Raw genomic sequence first — 25,112 nt, 5'->3', positions numbered from 1 at the left:
GTACTTAAGTTGTGATACATAACGGCATTCATTTAAAGGTGCACTATAAAGACAATTTCTATATGTATATATTTAAAATGTTCGAACAATAAGTTATATGACTGGGTATTTATATGGGATTTACTACACTCAGATTTTCTAAAACAACAAAACAAATACAATATTAAAAAAACATAGTACGTATGGACAATATAGCTGAAGAAACATTGATATGGCAGTCAATAGCTATTAAGAAATTACGATGAATCCTCCAGTTGTCGACACTGTTTCCTAAGGCTCTGTTTCGTACAATAACAATTTATGTTTAAAAAAACTGTTCTGTTTTATTTATAAATTTTATAATATTCCGACGTTGATAGCAGTCTACCAATATATAGGTATATAAATAACGGCCTCATTTCTATAATACAAAATAAATACCCCAATCCTGATAGAAAAAGAGAATTTTCGAACTATCGTTTCGTGTAAGCAAATAAAGTCAGATTTATAGTTCGAGCGTGTTGTTGTTTCTAGACCATTTACAACGTTATGAATGCGAAAATAATTATAGAATTATAGGAGTAGATTTATATGTAACTTTCAAAATATTCTGCAAAAAAACCAACTTGATAATAGTTTTTACATTTTGCTTATTACTGGTTATAGTAAATACACAGTTGTAGCTGATTATTGATGGTTTAATCAGATCCGCGACCGCAGATCTAAAAAAAAGAGGTTTTGACACGCGCATCAGTGGCTGTGCCGGCGTTTCCATTACTGCGCGCGCGTGATTAGGGGCTCTCCCGGGGCCTCGTATCAGTTCCTGCCGGGTCTGCAGTGTAGATAGCCCCTCAACTGCATTTTCGGTCTTAATCACCATGAAAATGTGTAAACAAACTGCGAAATCGAGCACACCCGACGATGTCCGGACGATAAATCAATTGCACCCCGCGAGGATCAGACAGTTTCAGCGTAAAACTTCACGGTTCAATTAATTATGGTCATGGCTTATTTAGTAGCGAAGTTTTGAAGACATTTTCAAAGATTGCTTCCGTTTAATGCATTTATAAACATCTGTAACTGTTACAAGATTAACACTTGTGGTATTTTAAGCGACTGTCTTTTGTGGCTAAGAATTGTAAGTAATATATTCTATATGTTCACTATAATAATCCGATGACTGGCTTTTAACTAATTATATGAAATCGATGTAACTGATTCCAATCAATATTAAAAGTTTAAAACAATAAATAATCTCGCTATAAATACTACTACTAATATTATAATACTTCAAAAATACTAATATAATACTACTAAAACTCCTCCTCCTTCTCCTCCTCTTCCTCCTCCTCTTCTTCCTCCTCCTCCTCCTCCTCCTCCTCCTACTATTACTACTACTACTACTTCTTCTACTACTACTACTACTACTACTACTACTACTACTACTACTACTACTACTTCTACTTCTTCTTCTACTACTGCTACTACTACTACTACTACTACTACTACTACTTCTTCTACTACTACTACTACTACTACTACTACTACTACTACTACTACTACTTCAACTACTACTACTACTACTACTACTACTACTGCTACTACTACTACTACTACTACTACTACTACTACTACTTCTTCTACTACTACTACTACTACTACTACTACTACTCTACTACTACTACTACTACTACTACTACTACTACTACTACTACTACTCCTACTACTACTACTACTCGGTCTCCTACTACTACTTCTAATAATAATAATTATTATAATAATAATAATAATAATAATAATAATAAGAAGAAGAAGAAGAAGAAGAAGAAGAAGAAGAAGAATTAGAAGAAGAAGAAGAAGAAATAAATAAATAAATAAATAAATAAATAAATAAATAAATAAATAAATAAATAAATAAATAAATTAAATAATAATAATAATAACAATAATAATAAAAAATAATAATAAGCTTCATAATAATGATTGCTGACGCTAATGAGAAGTAACGTTACAAACAGTTTTGCCTTTTACTTCCCCGCATTTTGACACTTGCAAACCCAGACGGTAGTTTCGTATTATATCAATAATGAGGCCATTAATGACCGGCAAGATCGTCTAATTAATCCAAGGCGAATTTATCAGCATAATGATACAGTATTTTACTCACTAATTCTAAGTCTATTGGGAATCTGTGTTTTTATCTTCATGTGGCCAGATTATCGAATAAACGGGCTACTGTTTATTGTCACTTCATTAGCGTCGGGATATAGTGTATCATGACCCGTGCAAGTGAAGTCGTCGTCATCTTCGGCCTATACGCGAAACAGCACCGGATCATTTCAGAATATAAATAAGGCGAAATGCTGCCTGTGCCTAGTATTGAAAGTGAAAATTGCAACAAAACCGCATGCGAAATACTATAGATCACGGAACATAATGGTTATTTCAGCTAATGGTTTACTTCAAAGTTCGATATGAAAATAAATACAATTGTTTTTCAAAACGAACGAAAGTAAATGAACCATACCTATCTCATAGTGATGGAATAGTTTAAAAGACTTGCTTTATTGTAACTGGAGAGAAAATATATTATACTACTTGTGCTTAAATGTTGTAAGAATCATTCCGATGTATAATAAAAGCATAGAAAATAACAAGCAACACAAAAAAACGTGAGCATTTGCGTTTTAAAATGTTCGCATATTTTATGGGCACCGGATAACATACGAAACCATAAAATACTGGCAGCGGATAAATTCCGAAAACACGACACTGGATAATACACGAAATCAATTGTTACATGTAAAGATGATTACTTGTTTTTTAGCACGTTCAATAAACAACATGTGCACATCGTATGTGACACGCTTAATATAGTACTTGAAGCTTGTGCTCAAATTGATATGTGTTGTCGATTCGCATGTATCGATGTATGTCTAAATTGGCCGGCTACGTATTAGTATATCATCCGTACCCGGGGTACATTTAAGTATACTTAAGAGTACTCGGTATACATTTAAGTAGTACCCGATCCGACGATGGCCAATCGTGCGCAAACAAGGCAAGTAGCTCTAAATCTAACCAGAAGATTACACAGAACAAATTTCCCATAATATTCCTTATAATAATACTTAATAATTATAATCACACAAAGTAAACATAAATGTTAATAAAAAAACGATTGACAATACAACAACACTTATATTTTACAATTAACACTGCTGAACTGGTCTAACAATTTTTTTTTTCAAATCGTTATCAAATCGTTTATATAGTTTTTATATTTAAACTATCAAAGGGTTGTTATATGTTATACATATTATTCATGAATCGGTCGTTCTACAATAGCACGCGTTCTACATAAGATTTTGTATGAACCAATACAATTTGTAACCTGTAATGCCTAGTTATAATAATCTTTTTCATGGTAAAGTCAAGACATTTTCATGCGTCAAGACAGAGTGGTCAGGGGCTGAGCGCGAGAAATAACAGACCCATTCATGTTCCAATCTTAAATAAAGAAATTCTTTAAATGTTTACCATATTAACAGAATCCAATATATTCTTTAAACGTACTATACTTTCGGCTATTATCCGGTGCCTACTTCATGCATTATCCGGTGCAAGCAATCGACATATACATACTTGTTTTTCTACAAACTGAACCGTTACTCATCATGACAAGGATTTCACAAGAATTGTGTTGCCTTTTTTCATCAAGAAACTAGCTCAGAAGTTCATTGTATATATGGACCAATATCTGCATTATACTTCCGTTTCCACACGATTTGTGCATAGACTGTTGGGCAATGTAGGTTCCCATTGCACATTGACGTTTTTGTTACCGAAAACGAGTAAACACTTCACTGAATGAATAACTCAGTTGTTCCGTGGAATATTGGTTTGGTGAAAAATGTTAACGTAAAGAAGAGAATATTGAAAACAAAAGAACACACTTATCTATAAGTATTCAATATGTTCTGATATGATACAGTGCCGTTTCGCGTATTAGCTGGAAAGGCACAAAAGTTTCAGGTATTTAATTATCTAATTGGTTAGGCACCGTGATGTGAGGACCCAAATAAACAATAGCATCTTGACGATCTTGACTATACATTGACGGTCAGCCCATGCATGGACGTAATAGTAACAATCTCCGATTCTTCTATTATTTGTTCAACAAATACTAGGTACAGCAGATGGTTTGGTTGGTTAAGATGTGCACTATTCCATTAACAATAAATTCGATAAAACTATATATCATCGTATATCATCGTTATCTTATCTTATACATTTCATCTATTTTTGCGTTTCCCCTTTATTAAATTTGTTTAGCGAATTCTTGAATAGTCAGCTATTTGTCATCATAACCATATTTCGATTTTTTAACCATTAATCCGCCAAAATTAGTTGTTTTAATATTTTTAAAAATCTTAATTAATTTTTTTTTTAATAGAAAAATACTCTGTTCGAAAGAAAAAAGAGTATGTGCTTTTCCGATAGTCACGTGTATATCAGTTAAATAGCCCCATACTATTAAAAGCCTTGACTGCCTTATGATACCTAAACTTGTGATATTACGTCAATCTGTCTGTGCATGAATGCATGTAATCATTGTATATATGCATAATCACAATATATAAATACATACTTTAAATATATACAGATAACGCATTAATATATAAACATATAATTTTCTTATATGAAGATAAAACGTAAAAATATACAGACTCGAATGTATTATGCACAGATAATCTTCCATTATATAAAGGCATTACTTCTTAATATCAAGGCAAAAGATCTGTATATGAACATAAATCGTTATGTAATAAATATTAAGGATCCTTATATGTACATAAACATTGAGAGGTACAGATAAAATTGTATTATATATATGCATTATATCTCGATACATATATATTATGTATTGATATGAAGATATATGTGTTTTAATATTTCTACGAAGTTTAGACATTAATATACGAAGCTATTCGTTATTTATATATTGGTCACTTATCATTATATAAAGTGCTTTAATTATTTTAATACTACGGAGGAGTGAAATTTACAAGCCAAATATTTTTGCACGCACCGAATAATCGCGCGATAGTCTAAAACATGGCAGACGACGCATCATACAAAACATTAAAATCTTTATGCACTATAAATTTATCTTTACGTGTTGAGATTACATATTTACATGAATTGATTTTAGATTTTAACGTGTTTTTTCCCCAAATGTTATCTGCATATAAAGACGATATGTGTCTATATAATTACGATTTATGTTTATGTAAAGGTCTTTTGCCTTTATATATACATGTTATGCTTATATATAATGAACAAATATTCGTTATCATTATTACATAACGATTTATGTTCATATAAAGATATTTTGCCTTCATTATATCCCCATTACTGGTAATGGGGGCTATATAGGAGTCACTTTGTCGGTCTGTCGGTCGGTCGGTCGGTCGGTCCGTCGGTCTGTCCCGAAATTTAATTCGATCTTTACCAAACTTAGTCACAAGTTGTATCTACATGATGTCTAGGTCAAGTTTGAAAATGGGTCATGCCAGGTCAAAAAATAGGTTATGGGGTCACTTAGTGTAGATTGTAAAATGACTTGGTACATTTGTTCACCATCATGGGACGGTGTGTCGTGTGAAAAAAGTACGTTGATATCTCCAATGTTAAGGTCACACTTGGAGTTTAAAGGTCAAATGCTTGTCCGGGCCATAACTTTGTAATTTATGGTGAGATTTTAAAATCATTTGTAAAATTTGTTCACCATCACTGGACGGTGTGTCCCGCGAAAGAATTACGTCGATATCTTCAAGGTCAAGGTCACACTTAAAGTTCAAAGGTCAAAAATGGCCATAAATGAGCTTGTCCGGGCCATAACTATGCTGTTCATTGTGAGAATAAAAAACCATTTGGCACATTTGTTCACCATCATTGGTCGGTGTGTCGCGCGAAAGAATTACGTTGATATCTCTAAGGTCAAGGTCACAACTTGAGTTCAAAGGTCAAAAATGGCAATAAAATGATCTTGTCTGGACCATAACTATGTTATTCATTGCGAGATTTTTAAATGACTCTGTACATTAATTTATTCACAGTCATAGGATGGCGTGTCATGTGGAAGAATTCCAGTGTTCAAAGGTCAAAATGGCTATAAATGATAATAGCTTAATAATTCTTAAAAATTGCCATAAATTAGATTCTCTTGTTTTGTGAAGACAGCGTGCAAAATAGTGTGTGTCAATGCGGCACGTGGGAGTATACGTCACGTCTGTGACAAAGCTCTAGTTTAAAGAAGTAATGCCTATATACAATGGAAGATTATCTGTGTATAATACATTCGACATCGTATCTGTATATTTTAACATTTTATTTATATATAATAAAATAATATCTTTATATATTAATGCTTTATCTGTATATATTCAAATTATGTATTTATATATTGTGAGTATGCATATATTTAATGGTTACAGGCATTCATGCACAGTCAGATTGACGTAATATCACAAGTTTTGGTATTATAAGACGTGAAGGCGTTCCATACGAGCCGTATAAAATAGCATCGTTCCACATACGTACGACCCAAAGCCCTTGTATAATGCAATCGCTTGCACTCGACGGTATATCCTGGTTTCCAATTAGCGAGTTTCCTTCTTTCTAGCACCATAATGTCAACAAATGCACCTGGAGCATCGGACGTTGATTGAAAAACACAACATTGGAAACGGTAATATATACACACAGGGGCATAAATCGTTCGCCCGTCCGAAACCTTCGTTCTTTTAAATTAGTTTCAGTAATTTATTTCGGTATTTTGGAGGAGGAAGCTCGTACTTTTAGTGTGAGATAACAATAACAAAGCGTTCTCCATTGAAATAAAATATTGCGTGTTAATTAATATTATATTATTAACTATTTACTTTCCGATTATGTTATATTTTTGCAGAAGCTTCATTATGTAGTTAAGCAACATTTTTTTCGTAACACTATTGTTATCTGCGACTCAAAAAAAAAACGGGGACGAGATATCCTTTATCCTAAATCGAATTATTTCAGACAATCAATGTGAAGATACTGTAATGATTACATGCTGTTTTTATTTAACCCATTGTTTATTTTATTCATTTAATAAAAATACGTATTTACTTTTTTTTTATAGATATCAATTCGGACCTTACATATTTGTATCGTGAATAAAGCAAATGCGGACCTTGCATATTTGTATCGTGAATAAATCGAATGATCTTTTATATAATCGACAAACATTTGCCTAGCACGTATATTTATTAAATTTATTAATGACATTTGAGTTTATCATGGTAAGAACGAGTACAAATTCAGAGATATGCCGAATTGTGTTAAACAGAAGCTTCACACGTCGATTTCATGACCGTGATGCCGATCTCATAAGCAAACGCTTTAGCCTGCAATTCGCCTTATATCATGATGCCTGCGATAGCTAAGCATTGCATGCAAGACTAATTTGCATGTTCTAACATATATCAGATAATAATTCGGGGAAAACATCAGCATTCACCATTTGACAGTGCAAAGAACATGTTTCGTCTAACATGCTCGAACTTGCCGGAAATTTACAAGAATTACGACAAGGAACCACCCTCTTATGTTACTTACTGGCGTCGAAACGCCGTTCAGTCTATGCAACAAGCGCATCGGTTGGCTTGTTTCGGATATTTGCTTATAATGTAACCCATGAATACTTAAAAACTGTACTTCACTATTTGTTTTTTTTTTACCTCCAGGCGGATGTTTCCGACATTTCAAGTACGGTTATTCGGCATGGACAGTGCGGCAGATTACATGGTGATGATGGACTTTGTCCAATGTGATGATAAAAGATACAGGTATGTGATAACCCACCGGTCCACTGTAAAATAACTCAGAACAGAAATTCATGTAATATTTAAGGCGGACCGATTTAACTAACGGTGAATAAAAGCTGTTCTAAGCTGTACATATCATTCCAAAAACTTTCCAAAAGTGAAGATGGTTGGTTAATTGCATGATTACAACTTGGAGGTGTTTACAGTTTAGCCATAATGACCAGGATTGAACATGGCTCATTTGTGGAGACAACCAATGGTTTGACAGCGAACACGAACCAAATCTTTTCCAAACACATTGACATTACGTAATTAATAGCTTTGATGAATTCCAATACATATTACATTATAAAGCGTGTATGCTGAACATTTTAACATCTAAGATTGCGTGGTGTTCAAGCGTGCTCACGAGACAGAATTGACAAGAATGCCTATTAACCCATTTATTCCTAGTGGATTCTCCCATCCTTCTAAATTGGATCAATATATTTCCACAATTAGGGCTGTCTTATATATTTATTTCTATATTTAGAATATTTCTTACAGAAATTCCTTTAAGCAAACAGCGCAGACTCTGATGAGACGCCGCATCATGCGGCGTCTCATCTGAGTCTTACGTTGTTTGCCAATGCCTTTTTTCTAGACGCTAGGCATAAATGGGTTTATAGGTCGTTCTTTTCAAATGTGCACATGTACCGGTATATGATTCTTTAGTATATGAATTGCATCCTTCAGGCAATAGTGCACATTGCAAGATATCGTATAAATCAATGAAAAACACTGAAACTCAGTATGCACTGTATATGTGTTTTTGGTTTGTCTATCATAATTACTAAAATATATTGTCCGCCATTTTTTCTGTACCGAATTGCTAGAACGATGGCGTAGTGTCACCATAATGGATGTCAGCAATTGTAATTAAATGATCCGCTTGCCGAATTGAAGCAGAGATAACATAACATGATACATAATAAAATCGTTATAGCGCATTAAACCGCGCATGCTCTAAATACGTGGTACCCATGACTTCGTCGGGCTGGGTGGTGGCAAGCAATTATTCCGCAAACATTGTATTTATTATACTTAGACTTGTATGCAACTATATTTATATAGACAAATCGACGGATCTGCATACCGACTAGCTAACCAGTCAACATACATTTAGAGCCACGCCTTTCTATCGTACAAAGGATTCAAGAGAAATTATCGGATCTTGCAGCCATGTGCTTTTATTTACCGCTTCTTATATAAAATCCCTAATTGTCAACTTAGTTATTGACTTAACTTTGCCCTGGTCAATTGCATAAATCCCACGCTTAATCGATGTGCCCCAGGTACAGTTTCCACTCGTCGAGCTGGGTGGTTGCCGGCAAGGCTGACCCCGTCATGCCGGGCCGTATCCACGTGCATCCGGACTCGCCGGCCAAGGGCGCCCAGTGGACCAAGCAGATCGTCTCCTTCGACAAGCTCAAGCTCACCAATAACCTTATGGACGATAACGGTCACGTAAGTTAAGCTCAGTATTAACAAAGGTCACAGATTTATACCTAATTACTTTGCTAGTAAATTAATATACGCTTATCTCTGGGTTTGATAATCACATATTAATATATGTCATAATGTATATAAAACAATCCATGGTTTGGTATTGAGGGGTTCTTTAAAAACATTTCCTTCATTTTTAAGAGCAGATATAAGAAAGAAAAAATCCCCATTTGGAAAATAATTGTCTCAAAGAATGATCCCTTTGAGATTTTAACAAAGACAGTCATGTTTGGCGGGCTGACAAACCCTGCTTTTAAGGACACGCAAATTAACGATGGTAAACAAATATTGCGTCATACAAAATTTATATAACACTAACGGATCAATGGGTTCACTAACGGATCAATGGGTTTGGTATATACATATATATACATATACGTATTAGGCAGGTATTCAGGGCTCAAAACGCTATACGAGGTAATAAAAAAAAATTCGTTGTAATTTAAATTTAATATACCGGGGGTAGTCGACCTATTCAGATATCGTACAAGTATTGACTATTCAAAAATTAATGAATTATGAAACTTAAGAAATATATTCAGGACATAAATTATTTGATTGACTTTTCAATGTCATGGCGAATTAAAACTGAATTGTATGATAAAATATGCAACTTTGGGGCATACAAAAAATGACATATCCTCTTAAGAGTTTTCAACAGTTAACAAATATATGATTTTTTTGTGACAAGACAAATGGATTTTATCATTTTTAAGCTGACGAATGCCTTTGAATTTTATATATAAGCTGACCACTGTACAATTTGTGGGAATGTGAGCTTAAAATGTAATAAAATGCTATTTGTATGATACTTGAATGAATTGTTTTATAATATTTCAACGTATTAATCACCCCCTGTTTAAAAATATAATAGCTGTATTTATCAGTTTGTGTGAATACACAATTGTTTTTACAAGAAAAAAGAAAATAAATCTAAATCTTATAAATACTTAACATTACCACTAGAAATTGTTGGCAAATAACATTACAACAAAAGTTCCAAACCAGTGTGTAAACTATTTAGCTATTAACTTGTTAGCACGAAAATACCATGGAATATAATCAGGAGTAAATTTATCCATTGCCGCTGTAATTAGAATTTTACGTATTGATACATTTCTTTGTAAAACTTTAAATATTTATACAATGTTTGGAGCTAACGCGCGCACTGTCTATTTTCACCACTATTTAAACAAATACTCGTACATGTAATGCGTCATTTTCGCATCATAGACGTCCTAATAAGAATAAAATGTTAAATGTACCATCTCGACGATCAAAAATTCAAATGTTGTAGATCATGTAAATCATGCGATATTCTTAAATGCACTTGTTCGCAGGTCGTAGAAATGATAATTTTCCACCTTTTTGCCTTAAATTAAAAAAAATAATAATGAACCAACACTATGAATCAGTAAGCGAAATTCCACGAATAATATATAGACTCAAATTTTTCACGAGGTATGAATATATTTGATGACGATTGACATATTCACTTTTCTTGAACACGAATATTGCGGTTGTGTTAATTATTAAATAATGGCATTGTCAATCATTGTTTATATTTTTTTATTTATTATTTATAATTACTTTCTATTTAACAAACTGAATATCAAAATTAAATAAACAAATAAATTGAGTGAATAATAAGAATGAGCAGTTATTGTAGTCCAATGTCTTGTAATCGTGTTGAAGTATTATTTTGCCAGTTTATTGATAAATAGTATTAGAAATGACCGAACATGTAAACCGTTAGAATTAATTGTGAATAAAAGAATAAAGAATAAAGAAATAAATATGTGAATGTCAATTAATATTCAGTCAATATACATAAAAACTACGTTTACAGTATATAGAATGATATTTTATCCCACTTGTACAGCGAATTCGGTTGATTAAAGCCCCGTTTATTAAATTTCTGCTATAATCAACGGCACGTGTTACGTCGTTAGGCTACGTTGTTAACAAATGTAGTTCCTTGTATATAACAACTAAATGTCATATTGATGTTATAAAACTTTTAGATTTGCAATTCAATATGAATAAAATTGTAATTAATAACGCACGACTCTTTGTCACAGAACGATATTCTGATTTAAAAAAATGAATATTTGATCCGCGGTTATTTTTGGAACGCGGAGTAATACACTGACCTTGGTTACACTACAGTCATTATCAAATTACGACAAACACTCATGAGAACTAATTTTGTTTATATAAAAAGGTTTACTGAATAACCAGTGTGATACATAGAATAATAGATTAGTGTTGATTATAGATCAGGTTTATCATGCTCGGCACGAAATCGAAAAAGCACTCGTATAGGCTCGTGCTTTTTGTTTTCTAAGCCTCGCATGATAAACCTGACCTATAATCAACACTGACCTATTATTCTCTATATATGTATATTACAATAAAAACGTTCAACATTTATGTTCCGTAAATTTTGGCAAAACTAAACATTTGTCTTTGCTCCAAGATCTAAAACGATACATATTCTGACATGGAACGTATAAAGCGTTTTCAAATATATATTTTTACGTCATGGACGGACAACTTTTACCGTAAAGTACACCACTAGACGTCAATTTAAAAATAGTAAAGTTAACCTTTGTCTGTTTCTCGAGTCGATGATCATCCAAACACGTGGCACATATACCCACGCTCTACCACGTTTCACATATACACACGACCACGTGGCAAATATACCCACGCTGTACCACGTGACACATATACCCACGACCATGTGGCACATATACCCACACTTTACCACGTGGCACATATACCCACGCTCTACCACGTGGCACATATACCCACGCTCTTCGCGCATGTGATTGCTTCAAAACGAAAATACCTTCTAGAAAGTTATGTAACACGTCAATGTGGCCCTTTATTTATAGAGCACCCCAGCCTAAATTCTTATCAGGCATTATGATGCTTGATACACGTTCCGTTGAATTCCGATATCTTTGTATATAGGCCCAAGGCGTCTTCTCTCTGCAATATATCAATGTCAAATTTCGTAAATTGAGTGACTTATATTTATTTTACTTAAAATAAACTCGTTCATGACTGAATTAGACCAGACATTTGTATCAATTTGTAACTGTTTCTGTCCATTATTCTTAGGTTCGTTAAAATCTAAACCGTGTCGAGTTGTGATATAACGGAAGTTGCTTTATGCATGTATTATCAAATGCGATATAAATGAAGTAGTTCTTTTTCAAACAAGTTCTTTCCTGTCGCCAATGTACAACGTTTCACATAATTTTGTAACAGTTATTGCAAGACACGAATGTACTTTATGCTCGCCTGAGCACTACGTGCGTATGCTTATCTTTTGTGATTGCCGTCTGTTCGTCGAGCGTCTTACGTCCTCAAAATTTATATTGTGAACACATCAAGTTGTATCTTTTCTTTCACAGTGTTCGTTTGTGAGCAATTGAGAGTGGTTGATTTTATTAGTTTAGATTAATTAAATAAATTTATAAGATGCAGTATTTTTAATGTTATACACAAAATAACAACTACATTGTGTTCAACAACAAAGATACACTGGCGATTACCATTTCTGAGCTAAAAGTGTTCGGGTATAAGCAATGGACTGTAAAAAGAATAGCACTGTAGCAGGTCGAAGTGATGTTAAGTAGCCAGTAACGGGTGAATGTGTCAGTTATCGCGGACCTGTCCGTCCATCATCGCCGGATTAATGAATTCTGTGCCAGGCTCGCTCTAGCAGCCATTATCTCTGATTGGTCGAGATACGCACGTGTGCTCGGGCGCGTGATTGATTCACGCCTGTTTTAGAATTAAACGGTCACGAAGATTAACATCTTTTCGCGAAATCCACGCTTTATATGTCACTGTGAATTAGAATGCATGGTAAATGTCGTATTTCTTCGCACGTTAAGGAATCACCATGACTTGATATATTAAATCAAAGAATGAACTGTAGCGTGAAAGAACGAATATGAATCAATAGCATCTATCACGTATCTGTTTTTAGCGAGAAATTAGCAAATATACTATGCCCATTACTTTAAAACTGTACACTGTACATGAGAATAAAGCTCCATATACGATTTAAACGCAAATAATCATCGACCCGTGATCCGCCTTTGACAATGATAAATACTCCCACAAGGAGAAAATGGCCAATTACCAAATTTGGACTAAAAAATAAAATAATTTTGACAATATTTGATAGGTTAAAGTTTAACTAAATATATTTCTAAAATGTATGAAATACAATTATACATGTTCTGTAGATTCAACACACCGTTATTTGCAGTTTCTTAAAGAGTTTAATGACACTCTAAGAATCCACAATCTGGCATCGAGCACAATCGGCACAATATATGCCTTATAGAGGTAAAGCGTTCAAAGTTAAAACGGATAAAGCCATCAGTGAGAAGCTCTTAATTAATTGCGTTATCGAAACTCTTCCCGATGTGTTTTGAAATCTTTCTATTGTTGATGAATTTTTTATTCTCAGTATCTATATAGGGTCTAAAATATTGTGTAAAGTCCGGTTTTAGTCGGTCTCATTTTTCAGTATTTTTTTTATAAAGCTTGGATTAGTGTGCATACAAATCATAAAACGCTACGTTAAAACACAACAATCGTTTTGTTTCGAAAAAGTTCGAGACTTAATTTATACAGAATGAATGCGAAACGCAACTACAAGAATGCGTCCATTAATCCTCGCACTCATATTACAATTCTTATTTCGTAGTTTGTGACGCGGACACATTCATGAACGTGCTCTGCATGAGTATATATACAATTGATTTTACTTTTACTGATGGGTAACGTTCGTTGTTCTCTGATGCTGATTCTTAAATGTGACCCAATGGCTTGGATGAATAAAATCGTGAAAATCATGCTTCTCTAAAGAAATCGCGTGATACTTTAAAATAACAAGTGAAAATCGTTACCACAGAATTTACAGTATACCTTACATGCTTACTGACTTATTAAGACACAACACACATCTTGCACAAATGATTAACAAATTCAATATCAGAAAAACAGCACAATTAATTTATCGGAACAAGTGAATTGATTACATGTAAATTAATTTACTATCCTAATTTATGTATGAGATTAATATTTTAGTATATTTGTGTAAAGCCGTAAATAACTTTAGATTGTTTGAACTCTCATACGACTTAATTTTACCAACAGATCATACTGAATTCGATGCACAAGTTCCAGCCGCGCTTCCACGTGGTGTGCGTATTCCCGAAAGCTGAGGACTGCAGCAAGACTCAGAACTTTAAGACCTTCATCTTTCCCGAGACCAAGTTCATGGCCGTCACCGCCTACCAGAACCACAGGGTCGGTACCGCGTATGCGCCAGTTTATTTGCGTATTGTCTTTTTGTTATTTGGTGCATTAAAACCTACATGTACAAAACGTGATCATGGGGAGCTTTTATGATATTTTTCCGTCGGTCGCCGTGTACCGTTAACGTGTGAACACTCTCATTATCATATTTATTGCCCAATATTAAAGATGCTTGTCCCAATGATAATTAGAATGAGTTAAAATCTTAGGTGCGTGAAGTTGGCACTGACATCGGCAATCGACATTCGACATTCGAATATCGAGCTGGGACGAATGTCGAGCCAGCTCTGATATCGACATTCGGCAAAAGTCCCGAATATCGAGCTGGGGCGAATGTCGAGCCAGCTCTGACATCGACATTAGTCAATACTCGCGAATATCGAGCTGGGACGAATGTCGAGCCAGGTGTGACATCGACATTCGGCAAAAAACCCGAATATCGAGCAGGAGCGAATGTCGAGCCAGGTCTGACATCGACATTCGGCAAAAGTCCCGAATATCGAGCTGGGGCGAATGTCGAGCCAGCTCTGACATCGACATTCGGCAAAAAAACCGAATAACGAACTGGGGCGAATGTCGAGCCAGCTCTGACATCGATATTCGGCAAAAGTCGCGAATATCTAGCTGGGGCGAATGTCGAACCAGCTCTGACATCGACATTCGGCCAAAAAAACGAATATCGAGCTGGTACGAATGTCGAGCCAGCTCTGACATCGACATTCGGCAAAAGTCCTGAATATCGAGCTGGGGCGAATGTCGAGCCAGCTCTGACATCGACATTAGGCAAAAAAATCCGAATATCGAGCTGGGGCGAATGTCGAGCCAGCTCTGACATCGACATTCGGCAATACTCGCGAATATCGAGCTGGGACGAATGTCGAGCCAGATCTGACATCGACATTCGGCAAAAGTCCCGAATATCGAGCTGGGACGAATGTCGAGCCGACCGACCAACCGACAGACAGACCGACAGACAGACAAGCTCACTTCTATATACCCCCTAAACTTCGTTTGTGGGGGTATAAATACATAAAAATTTGCCGTTATGCAATAAATGCTACATTTCTTCTCATAACAAAGTAATTTTTAGTAAACCATAGATATCCTTAATACTACTTGTACGTCTACGGTACACTATGTGTTCCAAAATGTTTCTTGTACATAGGCAATACAACAGTTGTGATCAGATTCAGTTCTACTAAATACACACTGAAAGGCTCTATGTTTTACTAAAACTCAAATCTATCGAAATGGTCAAATAAAATTCAGAAAACAATATCTATTCTTATGAAGCATGAAGGTTAGAAACCACGAATTCCAATTCCCAAAGAGTCCCATTATAAAACGGCAATGATTCAAGGCAGTATTTTTCGAGCATTTCCGTTATTTCAGACTATGCAAGCCTGGTATCAGTTTGAAGATATTATGTCATCTGTTGAAAATTGAAATATAAAAAACAATATGTCATATTACTTGAATACAGGCACCCATGAATAACTGGCGATGGACACTCATATTTCGACCAAAGCCCCGATTCTCAGTAAATGCACTGAAATGTTGCATATAGACCTAGGATTTCATAAATAAACATGAAAACTAAAACGGATGAAATAAATGGTCTTAATGTTTTTGAAGAGAAAGGGAACTCCTAAGTGATCTGCACTTCTTTCGACTGAATCACTGAGGGATACACGAGTTTGTGGTATCTAATCTGGATACTTGTTTCCACATTCACTACCGGTACATTTGTCTTGAAATTTATCACGTTGTATTACATGACTCTAAACTTGTACATTTCATTATTGTTTACTCTAAGCAATATATGGCATGCGCGGTTGTCCAGGAATCGGATTGTGTCTTCTTGAACGGTTGTAACCGACCAATGAGCCCGTCATACCACAAAAATCCATGCTCTTGGGAAACCACAATCGAACCGTAATGGTTTTCACGATGCAATGTGAGTCCAATAAGTTTATACCTCTGGCCATCAATGGACATTTCAGAATTGTTCAAAAGAGCATCCAGGCACAGTTTTTGGCACACAGCAAGTTCAACTAACCTCAAAATCAATACTGGTGAAGAATGCGTTATTTGTCTGTTCACAGTTCTCAGCCCTTTGCAAGAAGCTGTGATCCTGCAAAATAAATTAGTCCATTAATTGCATCAAAACTAAGAAATCGTGTTGCTTCTACTAAGTAGCCTTTTAACAGATGATCTAATTTGATACTGATGAAACATAGGTTATGTCATAACATACTAGGACTCGATATGTCACGGTGGGCTCAGGTACTACTTACATGAACCCCAGGTACTCTTAAGTATACTTACATGTACCCAGGGTACGGTAAATATACTTTATCGTACCCGGTCGATATTAGACTGTACCCGAGTTGTATTCTCGCCCAAAATCCAATGTCATAAAACGCGCTACCGATTATCTTACACAAACTTCTCTTTTTTAAAAACTGCATCAACATGCTTGTTGAGTTTGAGTTTCGATAATATAAGAGGCCATTTTGCAGAACATTGACAAAATGTGCATATAATCAATTAAAAAAATAGCCAACACCAACCGATTTAGCGTTAAATTTCCCGGGTACGTTTTAGTATATTTACCGTACCCTGGGTACATGTAAGTAAACTGAAGAGTACCCTGGGTACATGTAAGAAGTACCAAAGCTGACAATGACCAATCGAGATCTACTAAGACAAAAATATTATGTGAATGTCGGGGACAGATTAATTTGGTTCGAGACTTGGTAGCGTTCATTAAGCCTTCCCCAAGATACACTTTATATTTTTCGGACACTCACAAAACATTCTTTATTTTAATCAGTAAGGTAAAGTGGGTAAATTTTCTTTTGACTCAAAGGGTACGTAAAGCGACTGTCGTTTTGTTAACAAGCAAATTCGATGAATTGGTATGCACTGCCTAGGTCTAATTAATTTAATAGTACAACCGAGAACTAAGGTTTTCAAATGAGAGCCTATGTTCTCATGAAAAACTTAGTTTCTCACGAGTACCTAGGTTATCGAGCGTAAACTAAGGTTTTCAAATGAGAACCTAGGTTCTCATGAAAAACCTAGTTTCTCATGATAACCGAGGTTCTCATGAAAAAAACTAGTTTCTAATGAGAACCTAGGTTCTTATGAAAAACCTGGTTTCTTGGGATTTTATTAACCTTGTTTCTCATGAGAACCTATGTTCTCATGAAAAACCTAGTTTCTAATGAGAACCTAGGTTCTCATGAAAAGCCTGGTTTCTTGGGATTATACAACAGGCATTAGCCGTCGGTGACCGCCTCTTGTTCATACGTACGACGTTTTCCGCGCATGGGTGTTCTTGCGATTAGTAAAGTAATCGGTCTACATTGGTCTAAACACATGACTAAATAATTAGACTGTTTATGAATACATCTTTTATTAAAAAATATATTGAGACTAAAAATTTAAACAAATTTAGATCAATCGTTACATAATGCTCGACATTCGCCCCAGCTCGATATTCGTTTTTTTTGCCGAATGTCGATGTCAGACCTGGCTAGACATTCGCCCCAGCTCGATATTCGGCGTTTTCGCCGAATGTCGATGTCAGAGCTGGCTCGACATTCGCCCCAGCTCGATATTCGGCGTTTTCGCCGAATGTCGATGTCAGAGCTGGCTCGACATTCTCCCCAGCTCGATATTCGTTGTTTTTTTTTGCCGAATGTCGATGTCAGAGCTGGCTCGACATTCGCTCCTGCTTGATATTCGTTCTTTTTGCCGAATGTCGATGTCAGACCTGGCTCGACATTCGTGCCAGCTCGATATTCGCGAGTTTTGCCGAATGTCGATGTCAGAGCTGGCTCGACATTCGTCCCAGCTCGACATTCGGGTTTTTTGCCGAATGCCGATGTCAGAGCTGGCTCGACGTTCGTGCCAGCTCGATATTCGCGAGTTTTGCCGAATGTCGATGTCAGAGCTGGCTCGACATTCGTCCCAGCTCGACATTCGGGTTTTTTGGCGAATGCCGATGTCAGAGCTGGCTCGACATTCGCCCCAGCTCGATATTCGGGACTTTTGGCGAATGTCGATGTCAGAGCTGGCTCGACATTCGCTCCAGCTCGATTTTTTTATTTTTGCCAAATGCCGATGCCTGAGCTGGCTCGACATTCGTCCCAGCTCGATATTCGCGAGTATTGCCTGAATGTCGATGTAAGAGCTGACTCGACATTCGCCCCAGCTCGATATTCGTTTTTTTTCCCGAATGTCGATGTCAGATCTGGCTCGACATTCGTCCCAGCTCGATATTCGCGAGTATTGCCGAATGTCGATGTCAGAGCTGGCTCGACATTCGCCCCAGCTCGATATTCGTGTTTTTGCCGAATGTCGATGTCAAAGCTGGCTCGAAATTCGCCCCAGCTCGATATTCGGGTTTTTTGCCGAATGTCGATGTCGGTGTCGATGTCGGAGCTGGCTCGACATTCGCCCCAGCTCGATATTCGTTTTTTTTGCAGAATGTCGATGTCAGACCTGGCTCGACATTCGTCCCAGCTCGATATTCGCGAGTATTGCCGAATGTCGATGTCAAAACTGGATCGACATTCGGCCCAGCTCGATATTCGGGTTTTTTGCCGAATGCCGATGTCAGAGCTGGCTCGACATTCGCCCCAGCTCGATATACGGGACTTTTGCCGAATGTCGATGTCAGAGCTGGCTCGACATTCGCGCCAACTCGATATTCGGGACTTTTGCCGAATGTCGATGTCAGTCCCAGCTCGATATTCGAATGGTGAATGTCGATTGCCGATGTCAGTGCCAACTTCACGCACCTTAAAATCTTGGTCGCTTGAAGTCAAATACTAGGTGTCAAGGTCAAATTGAGGGAAAAGCTTTTATTATTTATCTTCAAGAAACTGAGTCAGAACCTTGGAAATTGGGTCATGTGAAATTAACATCTAGGTCACGAGGTCAAATTAACGAAACACTTGTGAATACTCTTTTTCTTATGGTTTGCCACATTTTCGTGAAATTTGCACAAAATACGTTTCCCAATGGTGGTTCTATCAATTTTAAAATTAGGTTATTCAGTCATTTTAAAGAAAACGATTGTTAGCACTCTATATGACATATTTATTGCCAAATTATAATGATACTTGGTCAGAACCTTCGTCTCTATGTTATCGCGAACTGTTACGTCACTGGGTACCGTGGTTTAAATAACTAGGTCAATAGATCATATTTAAGAAAAACTTGTAGGCACTATTTATGCCACATTTATTGTCAAACTTAATGAAACTTAGTCTGAACATGTGTTATTGTGATTTCTTTGTCAAGTGAAAATAAGATTGACGGAATGGAGCGGGGCAGTTTTCCTTTTGAAGGTGTAGTAAAACTATTTAAACTTGATCAGGGAATAAACAGACAAAAATGTTGTTTTTTAATGATATTTGGGCTTAGGTGGAAACAAATTGTGATTTATTAAAAAAACATGGTTGCAAGTTGTTTGGGGAAGTTGTTTCACGAAACATAGTCCCCATTACATGCCCAGAATAGTAATGTGTCTCGTTCTGTGAATATTGGGCAAAATCCATGTGCGTAAAGTGTCGTCCCAGATTAGCATGTGCCGTCCGCACAGGCTAATCAGGGACGACACTTTCCGCTTTAATGGTACTTTTCGTTTAAAGGAAGTCTCTTTTTTACCGAAAATTTAGTTTAAGCGGAAAGTGTCGTCCCTGATTAGCCTGTGCGGACTGCACAGGCTAATCTGGGACGACACTTTACGCACATGCATTATGCCCAGTTTTCTCAGAACAAGACACAGTTAAGTTACATGGAGTGTCAGGTGAACGCCTACGAGCCTTTGGTGCACTTGTTAAAAAACAAATAACAACATGTGTTGATCGGTATAGACATTTACTAAAAATCACCGTGTTACACCATCATTACTTTATCTATACTTGTATACAAATACTAAAACACACTACAACAACAGTAATGTATTGACCTTGATCGGTTTGCCTAACATCTCTTTCAGATAACTCAATTGAAAATAGCCAGCAATCCATTCGCCAAAGGGTTTAGAGATGTAGATCCAAACGATTGGTGAGTTTAATATTTTAAATCGTCGTCTTAAATATAATTAAACATCTCGAATATGTAGCAAAGCCCGGTAAAAACTTCGGCTATTTGAATCTAGACTACTGTATATTGGTTTACATTTTTGAAAGTCTGTCGTTGTTACTCAATCACGGTTTTTTGTTTTCAAATATATATGTTAGAGTGTATGATTCCCCTTTTATGTTGTGAATATTGGTATTGCCAATAACTTATGATAACTCACGTCCAACTCGCATTTGTTTTGGCGCACTTTAGTACGATGGCGGACGTGATGTCACAGATGAGTCCACACGGACAACAACAGCGCAACCACAGCCGCCCCAGTTCCCTCTTGATGGCGTCATCGAGGAAGGACTCGCCTACATCGAAAGGTACGGCAAACCCAAATGCATTCGTGTGATTGATTCGAAATGCAGTTTGATATAAAGGTGCAACATCGTTCTATTCAAAATATATGTAAATTAAAAAGTTAAGATCTATTTGGTGTATTGTTAACGTTGGCTTAAGCTTAATTTATTGACGTTGATCGGTTACATTTCTTGTATCCACAAGGCTATTTAGCTCTTGTTTTCTGTTTACCATAGTGTACATAAATCAATTGAGTCCTGCTCTGGGCATAATGCATGTTCGTAAAGTGTCGTCCCAGATAAGCCTGTGCAGTCCGCACAGGCTAATCAAGGACGACACTTTACGCCCAAATTGGATTTTTGCTGAGAAGAGACTTCATTTTAACGGAAAATGTCATAAATGCGTAAAGTGTCGTTTCTGATTAGCCTGTGCGGACTGCACAGACTTATCTGGGACGACACTCTGCGTACAAGAATTATGCCCAGTTTTCTCAGAATGCAACTTATTTATTCTCATTTTTGTAATCACCGATTTGAAGAATTAGGTCATTGGTAAATTTTATTTCAGCCCAAGACGACATCAAGGATAGCCAACAACTGGATACCATGGCCACTTCCGGTTTCACCTCACCGAACTACAACCCGTCGATGCGACTTCAGGCGTCTTACCCTTCAGCAGAAAGTTTTGCATATGCGCAGTACGCGCACGAGACTTACTTGATGGCCACTAAATCCCGTCCCACCCCGTATAGCCGCCCTATGGAGTATCCATCGTCATACAGAGCGTCTAATTTAAAAATACCTTACGGCCAAACTTCAGCTGGCTTTGGATATTCGTTTGATGCAAGATGAAATACTGTCCATGGGATACCTATTTATTAATTTAGCGGACAAACTTCTTCGGACGCGGTGTCACTTTCGCGGACTCGCAAGTGTCGTGTACTCGGATATTGCAACGTATGTGTCGAAAGTTCACATGGCGGTGTACTCAAGGCGTTGCAGTGGATAAGTGTTGGCCGCAATCGAGCGAACGTTTTTAAGTTATGTTGGGACTTTTCCTTTGCGGAATTTATAACTGAACAGTCATTTATTGAATGTAGGTGTTCAGATTGGCATCGATTTTCATTAGCGATGTCGGTCCAGTTGTAGTTGTATTAAAAGTTGATTTAAATTACATACTAGTATATTACGTCCTTGACAATAATTGCAGACTTGACTTGGCGGGATTGCCTTCAATAAGATGGAAATATATGTGTCGTGTTCTGAGAAAACTGAATATAATGCATGTGCGTAAAGTGTCGTCCGAGATTAGCCTGTGCAGTTCGCACAGGCTAATCAGGGACGACACTTTCCGCCTAATTGATTTTTGGTAAGAAGGGACTTCCTTGAAACTGAAAATATCATAAAAGCGGAAAGTGTCGTCCCGGATTAGCCTGTGCGGACTGCACAGGCTGATTTGGGACGACACTTGACGCACATGCACTAAGCCCAGTTTTCTAAGAACGCGGCTCATATATAAAATCATACAAGCATTCACAATTAATAGTCAATGTCCATTTTACCCCGCATCTGTTAATTTTATAGCGGAATGTTTACAAATTCCTCAGCGTTAATTTTTTTATACTTCGTTAAACAGTTAATGGTACAAAATGGCAGCGTTTAATATGCCGTTTGGTCTACGTGTTCAGCAAATATGTACGCAATATATATTTTGAGTTTGCTATTTCCGATCACTTCTGGTTACATCGAAGATTTAATAAAAATACTTTATTTTTTTTATTGCGATCGCTCAGTCTTGTTGTTACATAGTCAAAGAACAAAAGTGTCTAAACAGGAGTTCAAACAATAAAAAGTATTTTTTATCGTAATTATACTATATTTTTGTAACACATTTCAAAAGCAAATATATTGGGCAAAATAATTGCAACTCCTAAAGCTTTACATTGCCAATCAGATTTTTAAAATAAAATGTTCTTGCCACATGTACCGCCTAAGGCAGTACTTTTCATGAATTTCGTAAAATGACGTTTGTTTAAACATGTTCCTATTTGCCTTAATATTGACGTGTTGAAAGAAGGTTTTGTTCTTTTAAAAATAAATGCGCGAAAATCAAGTGTCCGTCATTAAATAAATAAATGATAATTTAATCTATTTCGTTCCTGAAAATGTGATCAAGTATTGCACAAAGTTACAAGTGTTATGTACCCGCGTACAAATCAGCCACATCATGCGAAAATGGGCTGTATACCACACGCGACAAGCGCAACCCCAGACCACCTTGCTCAGTCTTGTTTGGAGCTCCCACATATGCTATACAAAGTCATGCAAGGTTTCGAAGTCTCATTACGATTCGAGGGCTTGTCTTGAGCTACGCTGGCCGCATATGGCGGAATACCAGTTTTCGCATGACGCGGTTACAATTAAGAGATTAATGCGTTGGTTGCTTCAGAAGCGTAATATTTAACTGGATGCACCACAAGAACCGTTTTGATACAATATCTAGTTTAGTGTTTAGATGAGTCAATACATGTCTGCAATTATTTTGAAACATGACTTTAGATTGCGATTGTTGTCTTGGACATTTTCTTTCCAAAACCAATCAAATGTTGTAATGGTAAACATCATTGATATAAACTTGTATGGAAACTTAACAAATAAGACTTCGTCTTGATAATATAAACACCATGTTATGTTTAAATCTACATCCGTTTAAGAAAATAAACGTACATTGAATGAGCAAATCGTTAAACTTACACGTAAAATGTGTGTTATTGAATAGTTTGTTTTTTAAACAGGAACTCGTTTGTTGTTTTGACAGAGTACAACTGAAATGTTGCTATAATTAACAAAGATTTTCATTGTTTTATTTAAAGCACATATATAATTAAATGTGTGTAAGAACATATTGATTGTTCTTTAAATCTTGTACTATGAACATGCTAAATGGGTTAACATTCATTGGTTTCTTTAATTTTCGTGATATTTGTTTAAATATGTTATTTTTATTTTCATATAATGTTATGAGCACGATTGCAACTGCGTAACTCAAATAGGTCAATCATTTCTATTCACACGTCAATCACTGAAATTCACTCATCCTCGTAGTCTGGTCAGGAGCTACCCTTTCCGCATATGATACCACGTTACCTAATAGCGCACAGGCCAGGGCAGGCCAGACCATGGCTTTTGTATAAGACGCATGACGTAGCTCATACTTAACCCATTCATGCCTAGCGTCCTGAAAAAAGGACATTGCAAACAGCGTAGACGCAGATGAGACGCCGCATGATGCCGCGTCTCATCTGGGTCTGCGCTGTTTGCTTAAAGGAATTTCAGTAAGTAATATTCTAAATATAGAAATAAATATACTAGACATCCCTAATTTTGGAAATAAATTGATCCAATTTAGAAGGATGGGAGAGTACACTAGACATAAATGGGTTTATTACATTATTGTTAAGATAGTCGTCATGTTCTTATTCCACTGTGTGTTAATTTATTTCAATGCTACAAAGTGCATTGTTGATGTTCTGGATTACTAGTAAGTGATTTCTTATTTGTTATGTTGTTGCACTGATCACTCGTCGTCATGGTGAATGTTTTGATATTTATTATTGATGATCAAATAATAAAATGTGAAATTTCTAAAGCTTTAACTCCTTCCTTTGAATAAATTATTTTGTCGGAACAAAGCAAACGTCAAATTGAAATTAACATCCAAACATATATTCCCGTTTTTGTTAAATACCCCCCCCCCCCAAGTTCGTGTCGAGGAGGCAGAATATTAAAGTATAAGAATGGTTCTTCAGTGTATGAGAGTTTATTTGAAAACCCAATACAGAAAAAAATAGAAAGAACATGTCTTTGTTTTATTATACTTGATTAAATATTTGGTTAACATTGAAACCCACTCATGTGAATA

General features: G+C 36.2%; 1 protein-coding gene across 1 annotated transcript in view; it reads left to right on the top strand.

The window, feature by feature from the left end:
* LOC127856007 (T-box transcription factor TBX10-like) overlaps positions 1-24,839 on the top strand; it is a 30,627-nt gene extending 5,788 nt beyond the window's left edge. The window contains exons 3-8 of the mRNA XM_052391973.1: positions 7,770-7,871; positions 9,185-9,356; positions 14,583-14,735; positions 20,761-20,828; positions 21,099-21,214; positions 21,759-24,839. Of these exons, the coding sequence (XP_052247933.1) occupies positions 7,770-7,871; positions 9,185-9,356; positions 14,583-14,735; positions 20,761-20,828; positions 21,099-21,214; positions 21,759-22,042 (895 nt within the window). The 3' untranslated portion in view covers positions 22,043-24,839. The remainder of the gene's footprint in view (positions 1-7,769; positions 7,872-9,184; positions 9,357-14,582; positions 14,736-20,760; positions 20,829-21,098; positions 21,215-21,758) is intronic.
* Positions 24,840-25,112: the final 273 nt, after the last annotated feature.

The sequence above is a fragment of the Dreissena polymorpha genome, chromosome 1 (genome assembly GCF_020536995.1).
Source record: "Dreissena polymorpha isolate Duluth1 chromosome 1, UMN_Dpol_1.0, whole genome shotgun sequence".
Taxonomy (NCBI): Eukaryota; Metazoa; Mollusca; class Bivalvia; order Myida; family Dreissenidae; genus Dreissena; species Dreissena polymorpha.
Note: the sequence above shows the minus strand (reverse complement) of the source record. Positions and strands in the feature narration are given on the sequence as shown.